This window comes from Pinus tabuliformis, chromosome 8, assembly GCF_031772625.1.
Source record: "Pinus tabuliformis cultivar Carrire ecotype Pingquan chromosome 8, CPIR1, whole genome shotgun sequence".
Classification (NCBI taxonomy): domain Eukaryota; kingdom Viridiplantae; phylum Streptophyta; class Pinopsida; order Pinales; family Pinaceae; genus Pinus; species Pinus tabuliformis.
In genome coordinates this window covers 156,438,762-156,465,418 of record NC_142294.1, presented here as the reverse complement: position 1 = coordinate 156,465,418, position 26,657 = coordinate 156,438,762, and the positions used below count along the sequence as shown (strand labels likewise).

The 26,657-nt window shown below is 37.8% G+C and overlaps 1 protein-coding gene across 1 annotated transcript in view; it reads right to left on the bottom strand.

Annotated features, from left to right (window-relative positions):
• The window catches only part of CYP97B3 (cytochrome P450, family 97, subfamily B, polypeptide 3), a 374,464-nt gene that overhangs the window by 204,942 nt on the left and 142,865 nt on the right, over window positions 1-26,657 (bottom strand). Inside the window, exon 6 of the mRNA XM_089371882.1 lies at window positions 14,345-14,518. Within this exon, the coding sequence (XP_089228008.1) occupies window positions 14,345-14,518 (174 nt within the window). The remainder of the gene's footprint in view (window positions 1-14,344; window positions 14,519-26,657) is intronic.

Below are 26,657 nucleotides of genomic sequence, written 5' to 3'. Positions count from 1 at the left end.
GGCACAAGATTTTTAGGTGGAAAAACCCTCTGAGTCAAAAACCACCGAACGCTTTTCTAATAATTTCTTTACTCTTCAGCCCCAACTAAAAAGAAAGCTACAACTCCCTACAACTCTAGAAAAGCACTCTTCTCCAGCTCCCACTAAAAGGACACCCCAATGCCCTGGTTTTATCAATAGTCAGCCGAAACGATGCCCCAACACTCTAGAGAGCCACAACTCACCCTAGCACCACCCTACCACCCTAAAGTGTTTACAAGCCCCAACCTGAAGGTGACTTCATTCATCTGCCTAGCACCACCCTACCACCCTAAAGACAAAAATTAAATACAAAAGTGTGGACTCCTGTACCAGGGTCAATGATCCACGTTACAATGATATTTCAATGATTTTTCTTTGACTGACCAATAACATTAGGACCTAAACCCTTGTCCCGATAAACCAAGAACCCTTGTCCCACCTACAAACCAAAGCCCTTGTCCCAAAACAAATTTTTCTTCTTCAACTCTAGGCAATGGCACAGACTCTTTACAAAATTTAGACTCCCGAATCAGGGATAATGGCCAAATTACAATGATGTAGAATGCTTGACTTTAATTAATAAAAAGAACTGTAGGACAAACTCTTTACAATATGTATATAAGACTGTTGTACCAACTGTTCTTAGGCTGACAGTGAACCTTGCTGCTGCTCTGTTTGATATTGTATTGTTGTTACTGCTTCTGCCTTCTACTGCTCTTTTGCCCTGATTCTTTTATTGTGACCCTTGAGTGATGTAGAATGCTTGACTTCAATTGATAAAAAGAACTCTAGGACAAACTCTTTACAATATGTATACAAGACTGTTGTACCAACTGTTCTTAGGCTGAAGGTGAACCTTGCTGCTGCTCTGTTTGATATTGTATTGTTGTTACTGCTTCTGCCTTCTACTGCTCTTTTGCCCTGATTCTTTTATTGTGACCCTTGAGTGATGTTCCTTGAACTGCTTTTCTTAAGGGTCTGCTGTAGCTTTGGGTGTCTTGAGCCAATTTGTAACTGCAATGAAGAATAGTGCCAAGGCGACCCCTTAATCAAAAATACTTATCTTTGCCTGCAATAGAGGGTTAGTGCAACAATACTAGGGTTGACTATAGCAAGACAAAACATACCTTAGGTAATCAACCCCATCTTCCACCTGCAACAAGAGACATATAACAATTTCAATACAACAATAACGGGAGCAAAACAATACTTACCTGGACCTTGCTTGATCCCACTTGATATAGCAATGTTAATACTTTGATGCTTCGTCCAAGTTACTAAAGAGGATGTTAAGCTTCTGCTTTTAGAACATATAGAATAGGTCACACTAGTACCACTGTTGTAACTGCAGAGTAGGCCTTTCAAACGAGGTCGGCTTCACTGTCGGTACAGATATGCATATTTGTTCTTTTGATAGACTTTTAATCAACACTGTTGCTTGTGAGTGATTTCTTCCTGTAGAAGAGCCAGATAGGTTAACCCCAGATCTGTGGTGTTATCCTCATACTGGACCAAGACTTCAATGGAGAAACCTTTCAACATTATATTAGTTATCTAATGACCTTTGTCGATTCAGAAAGGGTACCATAATTGATGGCCAAGAGCTATATACAAGAATTTGCTTCGCTGTGATGAAATAAGATACACATGCAATGAAGTTGCCCTGAAGTATAGTTCTCCACCACTGGTCCGAAATTTGATAATCTTCCACAGAACCATGCCGAGTTACAGGTCTGCAACTTAATCCTCAAAACACAGGTCCGAATTTGTTTGACCTCGCAGCTCTTGAAAGAGAGTAATCTTTCAAAGAATGCTTCAAAATGGGATCAGACATTAACTCACTCTTCCTCAGGTATGGACCTGCAACTGAAATACTTCAACAAAACTCCAAACCCAAACAAAATTGATCAAAATCTGCACTAGATCATTCAACAGAACTTGCTTCTTCTTGAACTCGGATCCTGCACTTAAAGACCTCCAATAGATCGAATCTTTTAAATTCTCAAAATATAAAACCCTATCCCTAAAGGTGTTCTGCATTAGTAGCCCAAGGGTAGCCGAAATTATTTCAGAACTAGCCTTTTAAAATGTTCATTCAAGTGCATGCCCATGAGAAGAGGCATAGGCCTCTTTTCATAGTCAAACAGATGAACGTTGAGAAGTTTTAGGAAGGGCTCCATGAGTTGGACGTTAGAGGAACTTTATCCCTTAAGATAATATTAATTCATTTAATACGTAAAAATTGTTGTTTATGCCTAAGGAAAGGATTAGGCTTTTATTGACATTCAGGAATTATATGTGTGCCTAGAAGCTTGTTAACATTTCTTAATCATGATTTCTCCACTAAACTAAGAAACCCTTAATTCTAAATTTTAAGTGCCCACAACCAATGGAAGTTTTTTATAGTGACTGTCCTAAATTAAAAAGAGTCCTTACCGAAACTGTAAAGATTACTGAAACTGTGAAACTGTATTAATTGATTTGATGGAGTACTTACCTGATCTGCTACGGCTGTTGCGATGAAGATGCTGCAGAACTTCTCTCGTTACCGAATGACCAAACCACCCAGCCAAACCGAGTATACTTGGATACTCAATCCAGTATGCCTCTCAACCGAAGCATACCGTTCCCCCGTGCCCAGAGACTTCAAAACAAGTAAGGCTCAATAGTTCCGAATTACAAGCAGTATGGATAAATTCCTCTCCTTCTTCCTTCAACAGCACCCTGTTCAGTTTTTCCACTCAGTAAATACAACCTTCCCCATCCACAGGCATCGAAGCCCCCCTTTGAAATCCTCCCTCCTCCCTTTAAATAGCAGAGGTTCCTCCCTCTCTACGCATCTGTTCACCGCCTCTATGAAAGGATCAGATTTTCTTTAGGCGGTGACTGCTTTGTCATGATATCTGCCTTTAATAGAATCAGATCTTCACAACATCGAATGGAGTCATTTTAATTATGACAGATGGAACTTTAATTTAAATAATATAAGACCATGATGACTTTAAATATTACATATTATTTTATGTCTTATAAAATATTAAGTCTAATCATAAGGTTTATGGGTTTAGTTTTATTAGTACACCTTTTGGGTTATATATATGTAACCATATGAATAAACTCAAATATATTTCTCAGTGAGTGTATATTTCTTCTATTTACGAGAATTAGGTATTTAGTTACACCTTTGATAATTAATTCATTTATCTTATATTTTAGACATTCTCCATGAATAGTCGATATATAGTCGATGTATATATATATATATATACTTATACTAGTGCAATGTAAATGATGCATGCATATGTAGCTATCATATGCATGCCTCACATGCATGCTAATATTGCTATGCTGTTCGGGATTTGAGATGGGTTGTTACATACACCCCTCCTTCAAAAGAACTTCGCCCCGAAGTTAAGGGTTTATAAAGTATATTGATAATTCCTTTAAGGTATGAAAGGATTGTATTATGTGATTGAATTTTCATTTATGATCGTGAGGACACTTTAAAATTTGAGATTTTGAACGCTGATAGATTTCCAATTTTAATAGTCATGCCTTGCCCAAACCAGGTTCCCAAGCTATTCTAAAATCATCCTATCCTTCCTAATCTCTTCCGCTCCCATCCTATCCGTCCTCTACTGGAGTATGCCATGGCGTCAGCTATACTGACCTAACCATGCATAAACTCTAAGGATGGCAGCGTCGACTATATCGACCTGATTTCCCAGTAGGCATCCGGCAATCATCATCACACGTCTAGGGGAGCGTGACTCGCACAATCCTCCCATGATCCCAGGTTTTTAGAGGATAAACGGTGGGCAACACCTCCACCCCTCCCAGTAGAATCAGGGTTAATACCCTTTCATGGAATCTCTTTGAGCCTTAATTGTTCTGAAGTTTCTGTCATCACGTGGTCATTTGGTAACGGATTTTACCTGCAATCATAAACACTTGTCCAGCATTTATAACATGTGCATTAATATTTTCAAAAAAACACATAGCTTATGTATATTTCATACATGTCTTTTAAAGTATAACATACCTTGCCATAATCTATTCATGTCATTAGCTTTCATATTACAAGATAATCATTCTTTTGTGTATTGTTTGTGCATAAAACTTATGACTTTAGATTGCTAACTGACACTTGATATTTGATCTTACGAGCACATATCGTTATGTTTCAAACATTCATCGATCTGTATGTGTTTGCTCCAGTAACAACTAGCTGGGTTATTGTCTTACTTGGTAACAAAATGCATCATATAGTCATTAGTAAAGACAAATCTCAATTCCTTCTTTTTACAATAATGTTATTTGGTGTATTCTTTTATATATAAACTGTTTGAAATACCTAGCTCAAAGTATGGTATGCAACACATTTTGGGAACATATTTTGTACTCAACATTTCCTTTAACAATAATACACCGAACACTGCTCTATGTTTAAATGGTAGTACTCTTTCAACACCCTGGCCCTATAGGTTGAATTTATGCTCATGGAACCTTTGCTCAGGTTGTATTCACCACTTATCTTATTGCTAAATTAGGTCTGAATGTTGCGTAGTATCCGTTCCTATTGACTGTTTCACTACCAAGGAGTTGATATTCATGCCAAGTGAACTATTGTTTCCAGATCTTTTGCCAGCGCACATTCCAGGGTCCGAACTTAAGTTCTATGCATTATACCAGTTATTTATATGCCTCTATATGAAATGGCTGTTGCAATTCTGAGTTAGTTCCTCATCACATGGCGTTTAATAGCAGTGTATTCCTTGTTGAATAATTGAGAATGGTATATAGAACCGCTTGAGCTCAATTGTCTGGTTCTGTTATCATTTGACTGGAAGTATAGTGGAAAAACTGTTCATCAGAGTTCAATTGAAAGCTGAGACACGACACTTGTCAATGTCAGTCGACCAGATAAGCACATAATCATGTCCTGCTACAAAAAATTTAATGCCAGTCCACTGTGCTCTACAACATCAAGAACCCTAGAAAAATAATAACCTGACTCCTGCGATTTAAGCACAATTCCTATTCTCAATTTTGTATAATTTACATCTCTGGACTTGGTATAAATAATTGGATCACAGTGCAAGTAGATTAGAATGTTATTTGGTTCGAGAATATCATCAGCAGCACCTATGATTGTACTTGTTCATGACTTTACTTCAGATAAGATAGACATTTTTGAGGTAGGTCTGCTAACCAGATAGAAAACTTCATGCTTTGGCACACTCCTATGAAGGCATATGTCAACTCTGGACAAGTTACACAACACCATATTTCGCAATTTTGTAATTTGGGAAGCTGATTCTACTTTCTTTCAAACAAAGCCACTTTTGACAAAGGCAGATCAAGAAATATGAAATTGGTGATTTTGCTTCATCTATCATAACATTAGATATATCTGGTATTTTTCCAAACCCCATCCATATTCCAGTAGCCTTAACAGGGTTAAATGACTGGCCTTTGAAATTGTTTAAGGACTCAAACAGTTTAAAACAAAATAGGAACCAATATGGTTTTGTAACAAAGATTATCTTTATCAGCCTTTGTTTCCATTTTCGTTCAAGCAATGCCATGATACACAATCTACAGCTTACAGATAACAACCGATGTGAAAAAGGGGATCACTGTATCCTTCACACAAACTCAGAAATTTGTCAGAAATTAAGAGAATATACCGGAGGGAATCCTACATCTTTTACTGTGGTATAGTGATAATAATATGGCTAAATTATGTATAACAGCTGGGGTAATTTTGAGTAAGGAAGATATTATATTTGACTCTTTTAGAGACCTCATTGAATGTTATTTGTCCACAGTATATATATATTTTCTGAGGTAAAAACTATTATGAAGACATCTACAGAAGTTTTCATACGAAATTGAAGAAAGGTCTCATAGAAGAACTTTATACAAACTCAATTATCAAGGAGGAACATCTACGTGGTTGTAGTAGAGTAGAATTATCATCACATCTCAGCAAAATATCTTAGAGATTGAAATGTCCCGAACATTAACTATAGGAGCCAATACAAAAGACTGTATTAACTGTAATCAATTGCACCAGCAGTAGAATGTGTGAGGTTTAAGGTTTATGTGATGGTTCTGTTCATGTGTGAGGTAGGCATGTAACAACAGAACTAGCCTTCAAACAATTGTTAAAGATGATCCTAAATTGCATTAATCCAACAGTGAAGAATATATCATTACAGAGCACCATTGATTATAAAAGGCGAGAGCAGATTCTAACCATTCAACAACTTGTGGTTTCTATGCAAGATAGAAGAAGACCGTTTGAGGAGTGAGTCCCCTAGTAATTATAAAGGAGGATGACTAAACAAAATGAATATCTAGAAGTTTGTAAGAATATAAACATCATTACCACTTGTTTGTTACTGGAGCATAAATAATAATAAAACGAATTCATCCAAGCAAAATTTACAATTACAAGAGACTAATAATAATTAAAAGCATAATATCAAAATATTCAAGAAAGTACTTATCTCTAGAGAATACGTCAACTCCTTTCCGTTCAACTCTTCAAGGAGTTAATCTCGTCCATATTATCCTCATCAGGAAGTCCATATCATCATCGGCAGGAAAGGCCAGTTTGTATCATCAGGTGGAATATCCTTCAACCACTCTAGGTCAATGCTGCCAATGTCTGTGTGAAGCATCTCAAGGAACCGTTTTATTCTCCCTGCAAGAACATTGTTCATCCCTCGGTCCTTGATGGCATCTGCAGTATCTTCAAGATCAGCATATCTGACTGCATCCCAATTCACAGCATCCTCGGTATTTGAGTCCCTTTCTCTTTTAATCTACAATCTTCTACATTTGTATTCTTCGTTATAGTTTCCCAATCAAATTTGTTCTTTCTACAGTTCCCGTCAATGTGATAATGGTTTATGTGATTGCTATTGCAAATGAAATGGAACTGTTAATTGGGATAATATGGAACATCGAAGTAATTGTCCTAACAAAGAACATAACTAAAATTAACAGAATGCCTATCATAGAGATATGTTATTACTTGGATCATCACTAATATAGTTGAAATTGAGGTATATAAGAAGGAAAGGTCGGACTCGTCATAAAAACTTCAGAATGATAGAAGTTTCATGGTAGCATGATCTTGATTGCAAACCTACAGAGATGCCCTTGCCAACCAATAGATCTTTCCAGAAAAATGCCTCAGATTTAAAATGCCACAAAGATTATAACTTGGCTACAGAGGTAGATACGAGCTCATCAGAGAGACTTTGGTTATTGGATCCAAGGGACTTGATTTTGATTGCAGAGATTCAAGAGAACCAATACCACGACTTCTTGATATCGATTCTTCTTACTCATATATATTTGGACCATACCTTAGAGAGGTTAAATCACCGAAATAAAAACCAATTCGGATTCCCATAAGATGCCAAGAAGTATAATAACAAGGATGATATATGATGTTAATACTTTGTTCAATTTGATCTCTGGCTTTTTAAAGGATCAATAATATCAGTACAAATTCAGGAGCCATAGATACATTACTTAGAGATCACTGAGTATAGAAAGGTTAGAACGGATAGGTGATCATACCTTTAACCATTCTTTCACTGGTACCTTCCAAGATTGAAACTTCTGAGAAATACCACTGATGATTCCAAGTGCAAGGATTGATACTCCAACTTCCACTTTAGGAACCAAGTAATCTTCGACTTTCTTCCTTAACCTAGCTCGGGTTCCTTGTTAGAAGACCAAATATAGTGTAGTACAAGCAATGTTTTCTGAACTTCAGATATTATTTGTGAGGTTAACAGTACTTCTTTTAGATTTATTCTTCTATCAACAAATAATTATACCTCAGAAATTAACCACAGTAGTAAGGAGAAAGCAGAGATCACAATACACAATAAGAGATACCAGAAATTAGGTCCAAGGCCAGGGCAAAACCCACCCAAATCCTTCTTAGAGAGATCCTTCAAAATACATAAAGACAAGGACTATACTGACCCAAGAAGACTTCCACAAGTGCAAGGTTTCCACAATTGAATGTCCTATAAAGATCACAAAGGAAAGGTTGATTCTCTCACAAGACTGGAATGTACCCTTCCTATACAACATTAGATCCAGATCTTCAGGTTCTAAAGCTCGAAGAAACTGTTGGAGTGTTGAATTCCCAAGCAACTCAGAAAACCCCTGGGTAAAGCATTTAATTTGCTCTGCAACAGGTGTCACAAAATGACATTGAACCAGCAGTTTAACATATCGATGTCGATTCTTACTGTTTACAACCAAGTCCCTGCCCCCTGGACAAAGTTCCATGACTTTTCGGGAACCCAGTTCTTCAACTTCTGTCACAAACGTGAGTCCTAGCCACATGTTTTTCCCCCTTAACATGAAATAATACTTTTTATGTTTACCCAGATTGTATTTTAGCTCACTACAAAATTTTTAGCATACTGTCTTAATAATTTCCTGAGGTGGTTATTTATCATCCTGCAGGAATAGTCAACATACGATGTTTTAATGAGATTACTTACCAAAAGAAGTGAAATTTAACTTTTATCATGTCTCTATGAATATAAACATGTTAAATGTTTATATATCGGAAAACGCACAAATTACTGCTTTAGTTATCATTGATCAATAACTATCGGATTGAAAATAATAACTGAAACTTTGAAAACATGAAACCTGGGCATATTCCATATAATTACATGAAATTGATCCCTCGTATCAGTAAGACCATAAAAATATATCCGATAGAGAATGTCGAATGTAACATAAACTCGAGCATGGCCAATATGACTGTAATCATAAGCAGTAACTCCGCAAACGTACATGCTCACTTTTCCGGGCTCTCTGGGCTTAAATAACTCTTTCTTTTTACTCATAGTATTGAATATATACAAATCCGTTTCCGCGATTTTCTTATTGTTTTCTCCAGAAACCCCGCTGCCGGCACTAGAAGACTCTAACCTCGAATCCACACAAAATCCTCTGTTTTCATGACTGCGAGTGATTTGATCCCGAGGAAACTATGCGTCCTTAATTTTTTTAAAATTGGTCGCAAATGGGAAGTCGGTGAAGTTCGTCCTGATTACTAATGAAATATCGGCGTATAATGACTCATAAGAGCCCACGGGGCACGTAATTCTTTACGCGTCAATTAACTACCAAACTCACGCTTTATTTTAACACGCAATCGTTTAGCTGGCATCGGATAAGTCCGCAATCCATCCATTGACATGAGCCTTGACAGTTGCACATTCACCTCGGACTGGCATGCACAGTATAGGCATTTCCATATTTAGCGGGCGTCAGCATGAGCCCTTGAAGAGCCGCGTATCTATATAATAATGCAGAATAGAATGTAGAATGATTGGATTCGTTGAGATTGAATCTCAGTTTATTTGTAATTACCAAAAGTCCAGATAATAAATGAAGCTTGACCACTCGGTCTACATGTTTCCTTTTTTGTGTATTAAATTCTGTTGTTGATGGTTGCAGCCTTCTCGTTAAGTGAAATTTATAAATTTTGTAGGTTTTCCTTCCCTGGTTTAAATAGAATATATGCAAATCTCACTGGACTTCCATGACCTTGAGGGTTCCGGTTTGTAGAGTAAGAAGGTTGTCCCAATTAATTTCAAGCAACTGAGATAGGGTTGCGTTTCCAGCATTGATAATAGGAATTAAGACAGATTGGTCTGGTGAGATTCATCAGGTGTGGATGGGTTATTGGAATTCCATCTCCAAACAAGCCACTTGCCTTGATTCTCATTCTAACTCCATGACCCAATGCCAGGTGATAGTTTCTGGGAGCCATCCCAATTTGGTAGCGTTTATTTTGTGAGTTTCATCTGCTTTGCAGTCTGATTTGTCTTCTTTGAACCCATGAATAAATTGCAGGTAGGACTTAGGGATACCCCCTAATGTTGGCACAAAACAAATTGAAGCGAGAGGAGCTCAAGAGGTGACAAACCTGTGTTCCTAAACTACTCACCCAGTGACCCAAGGCTCATTCTGTGTAACAAAAAAAAAAAAGCATAGATATACTGCATTTGATTCAATTTCCATGACCTTATATGTAATGACTGTCATCACTATTTAGATTGCATATTGAAATCTGATATAAGCAAATTTGGCGTGAAAAGTCGTTCACATATTGTCTAATAGATCCATAATCTGGGGATGAAACACCTTGCTGTTTATAAGCATCTGTATTTTCATGGTTTCTTTCATTTTCAACAACTGTGTCTGTTGTTGCATTTGTGATAGCAGTCATGTTGAATTCTTTATGTGGCTCCTTCATCAACATTGTTTCTTTTTCTTCCATTGCATTTTCATTTCTATAAAAGTTCTCAATAACTTCTGCTGCTGTATCACTAGCTTGAGCTATGTCTGTCTCTTCATAATTTTCTTTCAACATTGAAGATGAAATACTTTTCTGTTCATATTTAGAAGTATCAGCAGCTTCTGGTTCTGCATCAGTGGCTTCTGTTGTGTCTGTCTCTTCACATTCCTTTAGAGCAAAAGATGAAAATTTGTGTTGTTCATCACCAAAGGTTTCAAGAGCTTCTGAGGCTGTATCAGTGGCTTCAGCTATATCTGTTTCTTCACTATTTTCATTCAACACTGATGATGAAATACCCTGTTGTTCATCAGCAGAGGTCTCGACAGCTTCTGGTGCTGTGTTGGTGTCTTCAGTTGTATCTGTCTCTTCACGTTCTGGTATAACTGACGATGAAAGTTTTTGCTGCTCAGCAACAAAGTTTCCAACAACTTCTGGTGTTATATCAGTGGATTGAGTTGCATCTGTTTCTTCAAAATATTCTTTCAAAACAGAAGATGGAGTACTTTTCTGCTCATCTGTAAAGGCCTCAACAGTTCCGGCTACCTAACGTTTTGCAGAGTGCTAACAGACAGTTTCAGTCAGATTTATTATTGAATGCATGATTTAAATGGCTTTACCACCACCTTATTTTGATAAATTTAAATCTTTTAACAACTTAACAGGTCCGAAAGTTGAACCTGCTCCGATACCATATGTAGTGACTGTCCTAAATTAAAAAGAGTCCTTACCGAAACTGTAAAGATTACTGAGACTGTGAAACTGTATTAATTGATTTGATGGAGTACTTACCTGATCTGCTACGGCTGTTGCGATGAAGATGCTGCAGAACTTCTCTCGTTACCGAATGACCAAACCACCCAGCCAAACCGAGTATACTTGGATACTCAATCCAGTATGCCTCTCAACCGAAGCATACCATTCCCCCGTGCCCAGAGACTTCGAAACAAGTAAGGCTCAATAGTTCCGAATTACAAGCAGTATGGATAAATTCCTCTCCTTCTTCCTTCAACAGCACCCTGTTCAGTTTTTCCACTCACAGTAAATACAACCTTCCCCATCCACAGGCATCGAACCCCCCCTTTGAAATCCTCCCTCCTCCCTTTAAATGGCAGAGGTTCCTCCCTCTCTACGCATCTGTTCACCGCCTCTATGAAAGGATCAGATTTTCTTTAGGTGGTGACTGCTTTGTCATGATATCTGCCTTTAATAGAATCAGATCTTCACAACATCGAATGGAGTCATTTTAATTATGACAGATGGAACTTTAATTTAAATAATATAAGACCATGATGACTTTAAATATTACATATTATTTTATGTCTTATAAAATATTAAGTCTAATCATAAGGTTTATGGGTTTAGTTTTATTAGTACACCTTTTGGGTTATATATGTGTAACCATATGAATAAACTCAAATATATTTCTCAGTGAGTGTATATTTCTTCTATTTACGAGAATTAGGTATTTAATTACACCTTTCATAATTAATTCATTTATCTTATATTTTAGACATTCTCCATGAATAGTCGATATATAGTCGATGTATATATATATATATACTTATACTAGTGCAATGTAAATGATGCATGCATATGTAGCTATCATATGCATGCCTCACATGCATGCTAATATTGCTATGCCGTTCGGGATTTGAGATGGGTTGTTACATTTTCCAAGTCCTTCGGGTTACAAGCCAAAAAGTGGGGTCTTCAACTTCAAATGTGAATATCTCTCAAACCATTATGAACTACATGGGGTGCCACATACCATGGGAAAGATCTTTCTGAGGAGAAACCACTTAGAGTGATTTGGATGCGAGAAACCATGAATTTCCATGCCAAATTTTCCGTCTCAGATCGGGGTAGCTCCTGGTGCTGCTTGGGTTGACATCAATGACAACCACCTATCAACAAAGTTTTGTATAGGATGCAATTATTGTTATGTTAAATTGAAGCTTTAGCCCTATATTTAAACATAAACACCCAAAGGCAAGTCAAAGTTCGGTTCTAGTGAAATTTTAACCTTCCTGCTGTTTGGCATCTACTTCACTTCCCTTACAAGTCTCCATCAAGAAGGCAATCAAGGTCTATTGTGGGTTTCTATGGGCCTTGGGCTGAGGTCATAAATCTGGTAACTGTTCTATAGCACACAAGGTAATGGAATTGGAAGTGGCATGCTTGTAGTAAGGGGTGATATCCATCCGAGTTACTTTGAAATCCATTAATCAGTTCCCATATGGCATTCCAAAAAAAATCAGGGCAGTGGATCAAGGACTGCATACTAAGAAGGATATTGTTGAAGTATTTAAGTCTAACCCGTTAGAAACCCTCCATGCACTTTACTGATTTATTCCTACCTACTTGTTATGTTAATTAACAAGTTATTTACCATGTAAATACTGAAAATAAATACAAGTGCATGCTCAACACATTACAGATCATCAACTGAAGGAAACAGAAACAAGCACACAAATGACACTGTTATTTTTGGACTAATGTCCCCAGAAAAACCCAATGCGGGAAAACCGGTGCAGCTATCTGAGGGTTTTATTATTAAGCAGCTCTTTTCTGAGTACACTGGGTGCCAAACTGGTTAACCCAACAGAGATAAAAATCTAGCAGCAATACCTCTCTTTAGAAACAGGTATTCGAAAAGCCTACTCTACGAAATCCCTCTCCAACACAATCTGAAGCTCAGCGTCAGCCCTGCTGGCCTCTGCGTCAACCGGAAACACTCTGCGTCAACCTGAAACCCTCTGCGTCAGCCTACTGAGGCTCTGCACAGCCTCTCTGGCTCTCTGTGTCACTCCTGCAGCCTCTGCATGGATGACGCAGGCCCATATGGCTCTGCGCAATCTCTGTTGCCTCTGCATGGCTCCCTCTGGCTCTGCATCTACCTCTCTCTGCTTCTGCGTTGGTCTCTCGGCACTATCCCTGCCTCTCTGCCTCGTACTCAGTGCCCCTTGCTGCAACTGATCACTAATTCTATCTCTCTTAGCAAACCCCGCTCTAGAGAATAGAATCACTGATCACTCTGGTGTGTTCTCCAAGTGACCCTCAAGCCTCCTTTTATACTTTTCTCGTTGACATATCAACGGCCGAGATTAAGTTCCTAATCGACAGCTAAGATTAGATCTGGCTTGATCCATGTCTTTTGGACCATTCTAACACAATTTTGTATTAATTCACATTAATATTTTAATTTCCCTAAGTTTAAACTTAGAGACTCTATTAAAAATATTAATTATTTTAATATCTCCCTAACTGTTTAGAATCTGCCCAAACCCATTCTAGTTATTGGAGATCTCATGCGCCCTAACCTCTCCACCAAATTTCGTGGCTAAAGCACATCCGATTCTACCCCAAATCAACAGATATACCCTTTCTAAAGCAATCAAACTAAGCCAGAAGAAATCAATCAAAAAACAGAAATATTTGAATAACAAAAGGATTCTACCTAGTCCTTGAAAGAGATCAAAGCCATCTTCAGTTAACTATTTAGCTACATGTTGAAGCAACATAGTTATATCTAGAGTTTCAAATATTCAAACACATGGCACAAGAAGAAGGGTTTACACCAATAGAAATAACTTCAAGACAGCAGTGGAAGCTAGATGGCTATTGAAAATGGGAAGCTGGTAGAAAAAAGGAAGGCTTAGGATCAGAGTAAACTGCAAGCAGTTTAATTGGCTAGGCAAGCATCCTAACAGATAAAATTGACTAATTGTATCACCTTGTTCCATCTGGAAATCCATTTGGAACCAGGTAATGCATTTCCACAGTTGAGGACTAGCTTTCATTCTAAAATTCTGCTTTGTCTTCATAGTCTACCATTCCTTCTCTTTCAAACAAAATATAAAACATAATATACCTAGCTATGCAGCTCTTTAAAATCACATAAAAGATTAAAATAAAATAAAATACCCATAAACCTATAGGGTTGAATCCATGGAGCTATGGACAAACCTGTCTTGTTTCCTTGGCCCCTGTTATCAGATTATCAAGACATTCATTAATGACCTTTAGGTCTTCGTGGAACTTTCGTTGGCGAGGAACTAACCATCTTGCCAGTGGAAATTTCCAGTATGGTATGTAAAAGGTTGATCTATGCTCAGCTTCAAACAATGTACCATAGACTGCCTGCAACACACAGAAGTATGATTAAAAAATAGATGTTAATCATAATTAAGGAAGCTGAATTAATAAAACCAAACACTGTTTATTGTAAATACTTCAATTCAATATAACTGCAAAACCATCATATTAGCTTTCAAGAGTAGGCTGCACAAAGGAGATGTAACAGATGTTGCTTGTGTTTTGTTTAGCATCGATGAGAAAGTAAGCATGTTTTTTGGAGATGTTGTGTTTCTAATGTGTTTTGGGAAGCTACAAATCTCTGTGGCACTCAGTACTGTTGACCACTATTGGCTCTCTGTGGAAGCATCAATGTAAAGATACTTCTAAGAGGACCCTTTCCCTTTTAGCTGAGGGGATCTGAGGAGCTTTAAGCAGAAGTTGGATTTGATTGTGGGAATCAAACTTGTTGTTTTCCAACATGATGTCAACTCCCTTTCTCTTTGTGAGAAGAGCCCAATCTCATATGCTTGCCTTTTTAGGTTTTCAGTTTGAGATTTCCCTGATACCCCTGTTGTTTGTGTGATGTAATATTCTTTCTGATGATGCACTTGTTCTATTTAGTAATATATGCAGCATTTCAAAAGAAATCAACCAAACTCAAAATGAACATACATGCATCTTCAGTTCCTGGACCAATATTTATGGGTGGATATAAAATTATAAATATTCTGGCAAATAAACAAACTAAAAAATTTCAATAATCTCCACGAGTCACCAAAACAGATCAATGTGGATAGAAAGTACACATCAAATTAGTGACATGGGAGTGCCAAATGCAATTTCTATATACAGAAAGAAACATAAATAGAATAGAGATAAAACAGAGACTCTAAGGTAGAGACTGAATTAAAGACTACACTAAAGTGACATTAAATTTTATTGCGATCACTCTATATCAATTAAATATAAATTTGGATTTTGTTTTTTAAGAAAAAAGCATGAGTCTTGATGTTTCCATGCAACTTGCTTTTGGCAAATGCTTTTATCTATGCATCAAAGCTAAAAGGATAATAATGAGATAAGGAAATTTCCAGTATGGTATGTAAAAGGTTGATCTATGCTCAGCTTCAAACAATGTACCATAGACTGCCTGCAACACACAGAAGTATGATTAAAAAATAGATGTTAATCATAATTAAGGAAGCTGAATTAATAAAACCAAACACTGTTTATTGTAAATACTTCAATTCAATATAACTGCAAAACCATCATATTAGCTTTCAAGAGTAGGCTGCACAAAGGAGATGTAACAGATGTTGCTTGTGTTTTGTTTAGCATCGATGAGAAAGTAAGCATGTTTTTTGGAGATGTCGTGTTTCTAATGTGTTTTGGGAAGCTACAAATCTCTGTGGCACTCAGTATTGTTGACCACTATTGGCTCTCTGTAGAAGCATCAATGTAAAGATACTTCTAGGAGGACCCTTTCCCTTTTAGCTGAGGGGATCTGAGGAGCTTTAAGCAGAAGTTGGATTTGATTGTGGGAATCAAACTTGTTGTTTTCCAACATGATGTCAACTCCCTTTCTCTTTGTGAGAAGGGCCCAAGCTCATATGCTTGCCTTTTTAGGTTTTTAGTTTGAGATTTCCCTGATACCCCTGTTGTTTGTGTGATGTAATATTCTTTCTGATGATGCACTTGTTCTATTTAGTAATATATGCAGCATTTCAAAAAAATTCAACCAAACTCAAAATGAACATACATGCATCTTCAGTTCCTGGACCAATATTTATGGGTGGATATAAAATTCTAAATATTCTGGCAAATAAACAAACTAAAAAATTTCAATAATCTCCACGAGTGACCAAAACAGATCAATGTGGATAGAAAGTACACATCAAATTAGTGACATGGGAGTGCCAAATGCAATTTCTATATACAGAAAGAAACATGAATAGAATAGAGATAAAACAGAGACTCTAAGGTAGAGACTGAATTAAAGACTACACTAAAGTGACATTAAATTTTATTGCGATCACTCTATATCAATTAAATATAAATTTGGATTTTGTTTTTTAAAAAAGAAGCATGAGTCTTGATGTTTCCGTGCAACTTGCTTTTGACAAATGCTTTTATCTATGCATCAAAGCTAAAAGGATAATAATGAGATAATTCCTTAGACCTCTAGAACCTGCCATGCAGTCAATGTAGATGGATCTTTCATTGGAAACTATAGATCTAAAGCCATATTCCCTGCATAGAAAGCAGGTTTGGAATCCTTGGATACCATTCCAGTAGATTCGAGGAATACAGTGATATCTCAAGTTGATTTGCAAAGAAAAATGAACCAAAAACTTAACATGTTCAGAATAGATGAGTAAACATGACTCAGGAAACAACCAGTTGTGTATAAATGGATTCTGCTTTGAAAGTAGATTCATGGAATACAGTAATATCTCAGTTGATTTGCAAAGGAAAAAGAACCACAAACTTAACATGTTCAGAATCGATGAGTAAACATGACTCAGGAAACAACCAGTTGTGTATAAATGGATTGTTCTTTAATATCTCTTTTGTATTTGTGCTAGACTTCAAAAACATGTAATCATATATGGAATCAATATTCAATAATGACCCCATATTGGAATTCCTTTCATCCATTCTTTTTTCTTGAAAAATGTTTTAATTTAATAGAAATATATTTATAACTGAGATGATAAAAACAGAAGGATATATACAAAGATGACTCATATCCTTTTACACAGTCCTACTAGGGCAGAAATAAAATCAGAATATTTTGAGCCATCTAATTCTTGGCATCTTTACTCAAAAGATAACCTTTAGTGGCATTATCATGCAAATCTGCATGAGCAGACCTGCTTAATAATTACAGACCATCTAGCCATATCACTGCTAGATGCCTCTCTGTTCAAACTAGTACTTTTCTATTCACAAGGAGCTGTCCCTAGGGATTGTACACTGCTATCAAATGAACTGATCTGCGTAAACTCCAATTTGATTAGCACACAAAAAACTTACTCAATCTGTCAATAAGAAGTCAAAAGCAAGGATGAATTTAATAAAATTAAGAGTGGTTGAAATCAAACTCTAAAGACAATTTGCAACATTAGATTAAAGGAAACAAGTGAAGAGAATGCATGTCTTAAGCAAAGATGATTAAAAATAAGCGCACCATAAATTACCATAGCACTGTGAAACAACTTAATCAATAACATTCAACATGTTAAGAGAGCTTGAACAAAGCATAATCATACTAAATCACATATTACCCAAGAGAATGATTACATCATAGTGATCCATAGGTGATACGCTGGCATGGATCTCCTTGCTTAGAGTGGAGGCAATGGTCTATGGTCTGGGAGGATGGAAGAGTGAAGAGTTGCTTGTGCTACAATCTACTCTGAAAGAATACTTTCTAACCCCTATTTTCTCTCCCAAATCTACTTATCTAAAAACACAAGCTAAGTTTGCCCTTACTACCAGTGGATGAAAGCAAGAAAAACATGCCAAATTCTACCATCATTTGCATGGCTACCAACTCAGTTTTTTGTTGTTTTAGCAGGATTTTCTCTGCTGTTTTAATCCTTTTTCCAGCCTTTATTACTTTCCCATGCAAACAGGATTGGTAAAAGACTTCTATTTTAATTCTTTTAGCTTCTGTAGAGTTCATATTTATTCTCATGCTAAATAATTGGATAAAGTTGAGCTTCAAGCTTTTCTTGGCAAAACAGCATGGTAACTTGGCATGTTCGTCAATAAAAAAAAACAAGGACGAGTTAGGGTATAATACACTTTATTGAAGGCTTAAATTTAAGGCTAGATAGAATTAGCACATGCCAAATATACTCAAGAGGTCAAACAAGGTTCTGGAGTGGTCAAATTTAGCATATGAAACCAAAGTTTGGAAAGTCAAACCTGGTAATAATGAACCTAAACATAGCCACACGAATTAAGGTTGTGACTTGAATCAAACTTAATCTTCTCATGCATGCACCTTGCACTGGGCCCACCTAGGCATTTTTTTATGTGTGTGATAAGTTCACCTAGTCAAAGAAAGGGGGAAGCTATAATGGGAAGCTATAAGGGGGAAGCTATGTTTTTATCACCTCTTACCTTGAATGATGTATAAAGTTTATTTCAGCAATAGTGGGGGCACAGCTATAATGGGATGCACAAATATTTACATTGTTTTCTTATGTATATCAACCAAATTAATGATCACTATTGCCTCAAAATCTAGATAGCCTTGTGAGAGGGATCACAAGGAAAAGATCAGACCTTGTCGCAATAATGAGGTAGACTTCCACTGTAACTTCAGCAATCTACCTCCTGCTCTTTAGTGGAATTTCACCACAAGGGAGGCTTCTTAGTGATCACCTAGGAGATATTCTATGTTATATGGTCTGAGGTGATAATAACATAGACTAGGTATAGATACTTAATGATGGACAATGGTTGAAGACTCTTAATAAGGGATATTCTATCATTCACCTAGACTAGCAAATGGCACATATGGCCTAGGGTTTATTGATATGAAGCAACAAAGGAGTCCCTACGTACATATTTGTCAAAGAAAGGGCTTAATAAAGATACGAACAACAAAAGAACAAAGCAAACACTCCAATTACGCCTCAACTTGAGGCCCTAACTAGGGTTAGGGTTGCTAGGGCACAAAAATACTTGGAGAAGGATGACAGTAGCCCTCCTAGGGTAAGTTTCACCATGCAAAAGGCTAGATTTGAATTAAAATGAACAGCAAAGGCAAAAATTAGGTTTTATTACCTAAAACATCAGTCCACAATAGCCCTAAATGAATTCAGACCTACCTAAATGCCCTAGTGGCTTGCCTTAAAAAGGCTTAAAAATAGAAAAAGGAGGAAAAATATTAAATTTTCAAAGTTTTTGATCAACACAAAGGTTTCTAGTGCCTAATCCTACTTGCGTGATTGAGTTTTTAGGACTGCTTGAAGAGATAATGGATAAAAGCTTGCAGTAAGGGGGCGAAAACTCTTTTTTCCACTTATTTCAACACTAAATATCTTTTTTGTGAGGGAAGAAATTAAATAGGGGAAGCTCACAAGGAGCTATCCTATGGATTTCAAGGAAGAGATAGTTGACATGCAAAATTATCTAAGATTTTCCATAAACAATTTACATTTAGACATGGAGCATAGAAAAACCCTAGAAATAATAAATTACATGTAAAACAATGAAAAATTTGCAATAAACTTACATTTCTTCCATGAAAAAACCTTCTTTCAATCCCAAAAAGAAATCTCCAAAACATAAGCCAATCTCCAATAGCAAGAACACCATAAAAATTGCATCTCTACAAGTAGCGAGTTAAACAAAGGCTAAGTCGAGCTCTCATAAAGACGTTGAAATCCAAGTGTGATGATGAGAAATAACAAACGAGTGATCCTCGATATATAAGAGGTCAATCACTCACAATTATTAGGTTAAAAGCCTTATGAATTATTTAATTTTGAGTATGCATCAAGAAAGTGGGTTCCAAGTCAACCCAATAGCTCAAAATAACTAAAACAAAATGCCACAAAAGCCCACACGTTTGGGTCAAAACTCTCCTCAAGCATGACATCATGCTCTTTTTGGGAAGCTATGAAGTGCAATAAATGGGCAAGGTGACTGTCCCATCATGATCCGAAAGTTGTTGTGGATATTCCACTAGACAGTTCGTCACAACAGGTTTGATAATAATATATTAAAATTCTGAATTTTTACACTAGTACAGTTTTTTTAAACTTCTAGATCTAAAAATTCCACTGTAATTAGTGCATGCATGCGAATAGAAATTATGCAGAAAAGTAGAGAACGACAAAATAAGCTCTCTCTCACACACACATAAGACACAAGATATGCTCTGGAAACCCTTTCGGGAGAAAGCCCAACTAGAAGGTGAGGTTGCTTCACTCTCTTTCTCTGTCTGGAAATATGGCTGCAGGTACAAAGAAGTAATGTTTGTGGCCTGTGGGCTGCTATAGTGTACAGATCCACTCTGTATGCTCTACCTCCTATCTCTCCTAGCTATCATTGCTCAGCTATGGAACAAAATGCTCTCGAAAGGATGGAATTTCTCTTCCTCCTAGTGGCCCGATTATAACACAGCCTGATAGCCTACTAGTGGTTAAGTTTGACTACATCAGATCTTAACTAGATTTACAATATAGACTCTTTTAGAGTCTTTTACATCAAAAAATACGTGGCATCCTCCCAAAGTATAGGTGTGAAAACAGGAAGGTCAACTTTTGAGTGGCATAACTTTGGCATACAGACTCTGATTGGCGCACTTCTTGCATCGTTGGAAAGATCTTTGTGTGTAAAATAGCATGAAAAGGTGCGAGGGTAAAGCAGCAAAGTCCTTGATTCCTTTATTCCTTGGACCAACATTGTTTCTTCTTCTAGAATGAGCGGAGAAGGCAGTAGGATTGTTTCCATTTGAGGGCTTGTCTCGTTCCATCATCCTTATTTCTTCTTGAGTGCATTTGGCCAATAGTTCCTCATATCCCAGAATCCTGTCATTGTTAAGAATGGTAGTGTTGAACACATCCCAATCTCTTGTAAGGCCCCCAAGTGCAATAAGAGAGAGTTCCCTGTCACCAATGACTTCTCCAATAGATAAGAGATCATTCTTGATCTCGGTGATCCTCATGAAGTAGGATTGGATGGATTCTCCTCTATCCATCTTGATGTCTTTCAACTTGTTCTTGAGAAAGAGAATTTGATTTGCATTGTTCACTTTGAACATCCCAACCAGTCTTTCATACATCTCCTTAGATGTTTCCAAATCAAAAATATATGCAACCAAAGGCTTATGAATAGAATCAACAATAATCTTTTTAGCTTTTGTCTCACCTTTCTTGTACTTAGTTTGAATAGCAGCGGATGCATTTGAAGGAGGCTTGGTTATTCTTCCTTTGACATAGTCCATGGCATCATTCTCTTCCAAAGTCAAATCCAAGATCATCTTCCATGCATGATAGTCGGATTTTTCCTTGAGCTTGTCCTCGGATTTGAAGAAAGATGTAGTCGTCATTGGGACTAGTTCCAAGTCCTTGTCCAACAATTTCCTTTAGTGATTGCTTTGCTTCACTCTTGCTTGGGCTTTGTCTTCACCTTAGCTCTGATACCATGTTAATTTTAGATAACAATTGTATGTTCTATGCTTAAGACAATTTACTTCAATGTTCCTTTAGCAACCCAATGACAGATTCAAATTATGTCCAATAGCAATCACATTAACTTATAAACATTGACAGTAAATGCAAATAGAACATAAAATCATGTGCATAAGACAAGGCAAGACAAGAGGACACAAGATGTTGCGCATGCCAGGGACAAACCCAATGTGGGGAAACCCTTTGATCAAATTTTCTTATTATTCTTCAATAGTTCAGCAAAGAGAGTACAAATATAAAATTCACTTGCCCAATCACTATCAAAACAATCCAGGCAAACAACAGTCAACAGGATACCCTAACCAAAAAGTCAACATTGGTCAAACCAGTAGAAAATCTCCTTCAAATGAGCTAGGTCAAACCCAGTCAACTCAGTCTTCCAAGACAGACAAAGTCAACCTAAAACAGTGCTAAAAATCTTGGTCAAACTAAGTCAACATAGAGTCAATGCTGAAGTCAAAAGTTCTACGGTCAGCACAGGTCAATGTGCTCCAATTGCCTCGGTTTTTGTGCCAAGAGATGTGGCTTCAAGAGATCGGAATTGATCCAAGAGGATCTTGAAATACAAGTGGCCTTAGAAATAGCTCAAAAATCAAAGTGGTTAGATCGCAACAAAACCAGGACCAGATCAAAGTGCTCGTCACCCTGATTCCAACGATGTGAATGACACTCAAATCCGAGCTTGTATGAAGGAGATAGAGCCAGTCAAAGTTTGGTCAAAGTTGGACAAGTGGCAGACTTAAGGAGGCAAGAAATTGGACTGGAACGGTGCCCGGAATCAGGCTCCCGAGCGGGCGAATTTGTGGGATACTTAAATTGTCTAATAACCTCTAGTTTCGAGATTTTTTTAACTTTGCCATATGGTTCACAAAAAAATCAAAAAAAAATATTATTGGGGCAGGTTGGGCCCACCAGACCCGCCTACCCCCAACCAAAAATGTATTATTTTATAAGGGTGGCAGGCGGTCAAACCCCACCACCCGAATCATAGACCATATATGTACCATGTAACGATGGAGCCAGCGGGGGTCGAACCCGCCCGACCCACGTGGGTCGGCCCCCAAACGCGCAGCCCCATTTAAAAAAGCAACGACCAACAATCATATAACAGCGCAACTACAACTTTGCCATAAAACATATAACCATCGTCGGGATGGGAAGGCGGGGGATTCGAACCCCGACCTCCCCGCCGAGAATCAAGCGCCTTGGCCACTCCGCCACCCCTTTAATATAAAAACCCAAATTTGTAGAGCGTCGAACAAAGGGGGGACTAACGGGAACAGTGCAGAGCGGAACCACGAGTCAAGCAGAGGGGCGAAACCATGTCCAGGGAATCTTGGGGTATCAGAAAGATTCCCTAGGGTGCAGAACTTGCTAGTGACAAAATTCGACAAATTTATAGTCGATTTTATACCTCTCAACGCAGGAATTCGATGGTGGTGTCAGTTTCAGCAGCTTGGCTCTCCATTTTTCAGCCATCTTCCAGCTTGGAAGCATAAGGGTCCTTATGTAAAATTTTGATGTAATTATTCTCTTTGATACCATTTAATGAAAGAAGGCCTCCCGACTGTTGAGCAGAGCCTGGAGACGTAGTCCAAATTGGACGAACTCCGTAATCAATTCCTTGTGTAATATTTTCATGCTTTCATGATCTTTTCTTCATGTTTTATGTGCTCTTAATTTCCCTTGGTTAATATGCTCTTTAACATGTAATTCTTTATGCATCTATAAGCAAAAGATCTTGGATCAAGTTTGGTATCAGAGCAAGTCTTTGTCGATGCGAATTGCATGAGTATATGCTAACCAGGAACAAGCTGCAAAGAGGTGAAGGAAAGCTTAAGTCCTTTGATCCCGAAGCAGGGCATGCACCACGAAGAAGAAACATGGCAGATGAGGAAGCTCGTTGGGAAGAAGAGCAGAATTACCGCAAGGCATTCTACAACATGGCAGAGAAAGTAGACAAGTAGTTTGCAGAGTCTGAGAATGCCATCAAGCACAAGAAGAAAGATGCAGACAATCACGGATCGGTAAATCATGGAGACGGTGGAGAAGAGCCCCCTCCCTCTCCATCTTCTAGTGACAGTTCCTCTTCTTCTTCTCATCACTCTCACAGACATCATAGACATACATCTAAGAAACCTTTCTTTAAACTAGATGTAAAGTTTGACTTGCCCATGTATAATGGAGAATGTAATGCAAAAAAGTTTAGCAATTGGATTAGACAGATCGAGGTCTACTGTCGGATTCAACAGATCAAGGAAGACGAGGCAAAGATCCAGTTGGCATCTCTTCAACTGAGTGGCACTGCTCTCATTTGGTGGGAGAGCGAATTGCAAGGCAGCAAAAATTTGGGTAACCTTCTTTCTTCATGGTCTAATTTTGTTTCTGCATTAAAAAATCAGTTTTACCCTTTGGCTTTTAAACGAAAGGCATTAATGGAATGGCAATATTTAAGGCAAGGCAAAGGTCAAAATGTGCAAAGCTTCACCGAAGAATTTAGAAAACAAGCATTGAATTTGGACATTCCATTAGATTCACCAGAGATTGTAACTAAGTATATTGGTTCTTTACATAGTTACATACAATGTTTTTAAAACCGGAACCGGTGACCGGACCGGTCCACCTAATGAACTGGTTTACCGACCGGAACCGGTCTAACCGGGACTAGTTTGGTCTAAACGAACCGGTTTTAGAAAAATACATCAAATAATTAATTTTTAATGAAACAAAACTATTTTTAAGATTTAAAACCATGATTCCAAGCCATTAGAGATAAAATATGCAAATTTTGCTCATTTATATACCATGTAAAGGTGAATATATCAAAATGGCACCGAGTGCAATACATATCAGCGACAAAATAGCAAAATACATAAGCAATGAGGCTCTAAATGGCCTATAAAGTCCAAAAACAATGTTGCAAGCTATGACGCCATTGGCCTACTACAAGTCTACAATGTACACATGATCAATCATCAAGTTCATCACCACTACTAGCCACAGGATCATCATCAGAGCTACATAGACATAATTTGGTTCAGAGTCTAAGGATGCCTCAGCCTGATCTGCAACCTTAGTAGCAATGCCACCAATAACAATAGAAGTGGACCTAATGGAAGCACGAGTTTGTCGACCTGCACGACTATTGCCTTCCATTGGTTCTTTGCCTTTCCTTGATGCCACCACATAATCTGCTTCATCCCCCACTAAAGCTATGTCGATATCAAAATCAACCTCAAACACAAGATCTTCAGTCTCCTCCACCCATTCTAATGTTGGATCAATATCGTCCAACACAATGGGATCTAGATTAGGTGTTTTGTTCATCATTTGGTTCCTCCTCAGTCGAAGGTTGTATTGCACGAAAACAAGATCATTTAACCGTTTTTGTTCCAAACGGTTTCTCTTCTTCGTGTGTATGCGCTCAAAAACAAACCAATTGCGCTCACAACCTGAAGCACTGCAAGTTTGACTTAGGACTCTAATTGCAAACCTTTGCAATTGAGGACACTAGCCACCAAATGACTCCCACCAATGTGCTGCAAAGAAAAAGACATTAATTAGTAACTTAGTTTATAATTTGAATTGTAAAGAACGTAAACAATTTTAACTTGAAAAGAAAAACAAATTGGAATTGCTTACCTGGTTGGTCCACATCTCTTGCCATCTTTGCCAAGTTTTTGCCAAAGGTACCACCTGCCATAGTGAAAACAGTAAGTTGTCTATGTATTTCCAACTGGTCTGCATGGGTAGGGACCATGCGCTCCAAGCAATCAATCAATCCAGCTTTGACCTCCCCATCATGCAGATCTCCTAGCCGATTTTTATAATGATACTTTGGGTTCAAAAAATACCCAGTTGCATGTATAGGACGATGGAGTTGATTGTTCCATATGTTATCAATGATCTCCCATATACGGCCATATTTAGCTAACCTGTCCTTGTAAGCTGCCCGTATCTGCTCCTTTGCCTGATCCATAGCCTCATAAATGTAGCCCATGGCCAATTTTTCCCCATCCACCATCCTTAGCACCTTAACAAGGGGCTTGGTAATTTTCACAAGCTCTACAAACCTTTTCCAAAAATAATTGTCTAACACTTTCTTTTTGGTGTCTTTTCCATCTTGTCTACGAGCCCACTGAGATTCAGACCATTCTTCAGAAGAAAACATTTTCTACAATTTTTTATGTTGACCATTGAGACATTGCAACATGAGGAAGTGAGTTGCAAATCTCGTAATTGCAGGCCTAACAAGCTCTTTGCCCCCAGCGTTTTTCCTCATTAGGCTCAATACCCATGAGTGGTTGTAAATGTATTTTGTAATGCACTTGGCATGCTCTACAATGTTTTTTACCCACTTCTCTTTGCATATGTCCTCAAGCATGAGGTCTATGCAATGTGCAGCACTGCAGCACATGGAGTCCAAAATATGGTCTTATATTTGGACTCAAGCATCTTTCCAGCAAGAACATGGTTTGAGGCATTATCGGTGATGACCTGCACAACATGCTACTCCCCAACTTCCTGAATAATGTCATCCAAAAGCACAAATAGAAGGGCTGCATCCTTCACCTTATCAGATGCATCAACTGATCTCAAAAACATGGTTCCTCGAGGGCAAGAAACAAGGAAATTAATGATAGTGCGGTTCTTTCCATCAGTCCATCCATCTGACATGATGGAACAACCTGTTTTGAGCCATGAATCTTTAAACTCAACCAAATGCTCATCAATGGAAGATATCTCTTTTTGCAAAAGAGCTCCCCTCAAGTCATGCATACTAGGGCCTTTGAAGCCTCTTCCTGCAGCTATAACAGAGTCCCACATAGCTTGGTAATAAGGTGAGCGAGCAACATTAAATGGGATATCTGAATCATACCACCATCTAGCAATGTATTGATGAGAAGTTTCTTTGCATTCTCTTTTCCAATGTTGATCCAAAGTGGGTTGACGACTTGGCTGGGAGGAAGTGGGATTAGAAGAGGCAA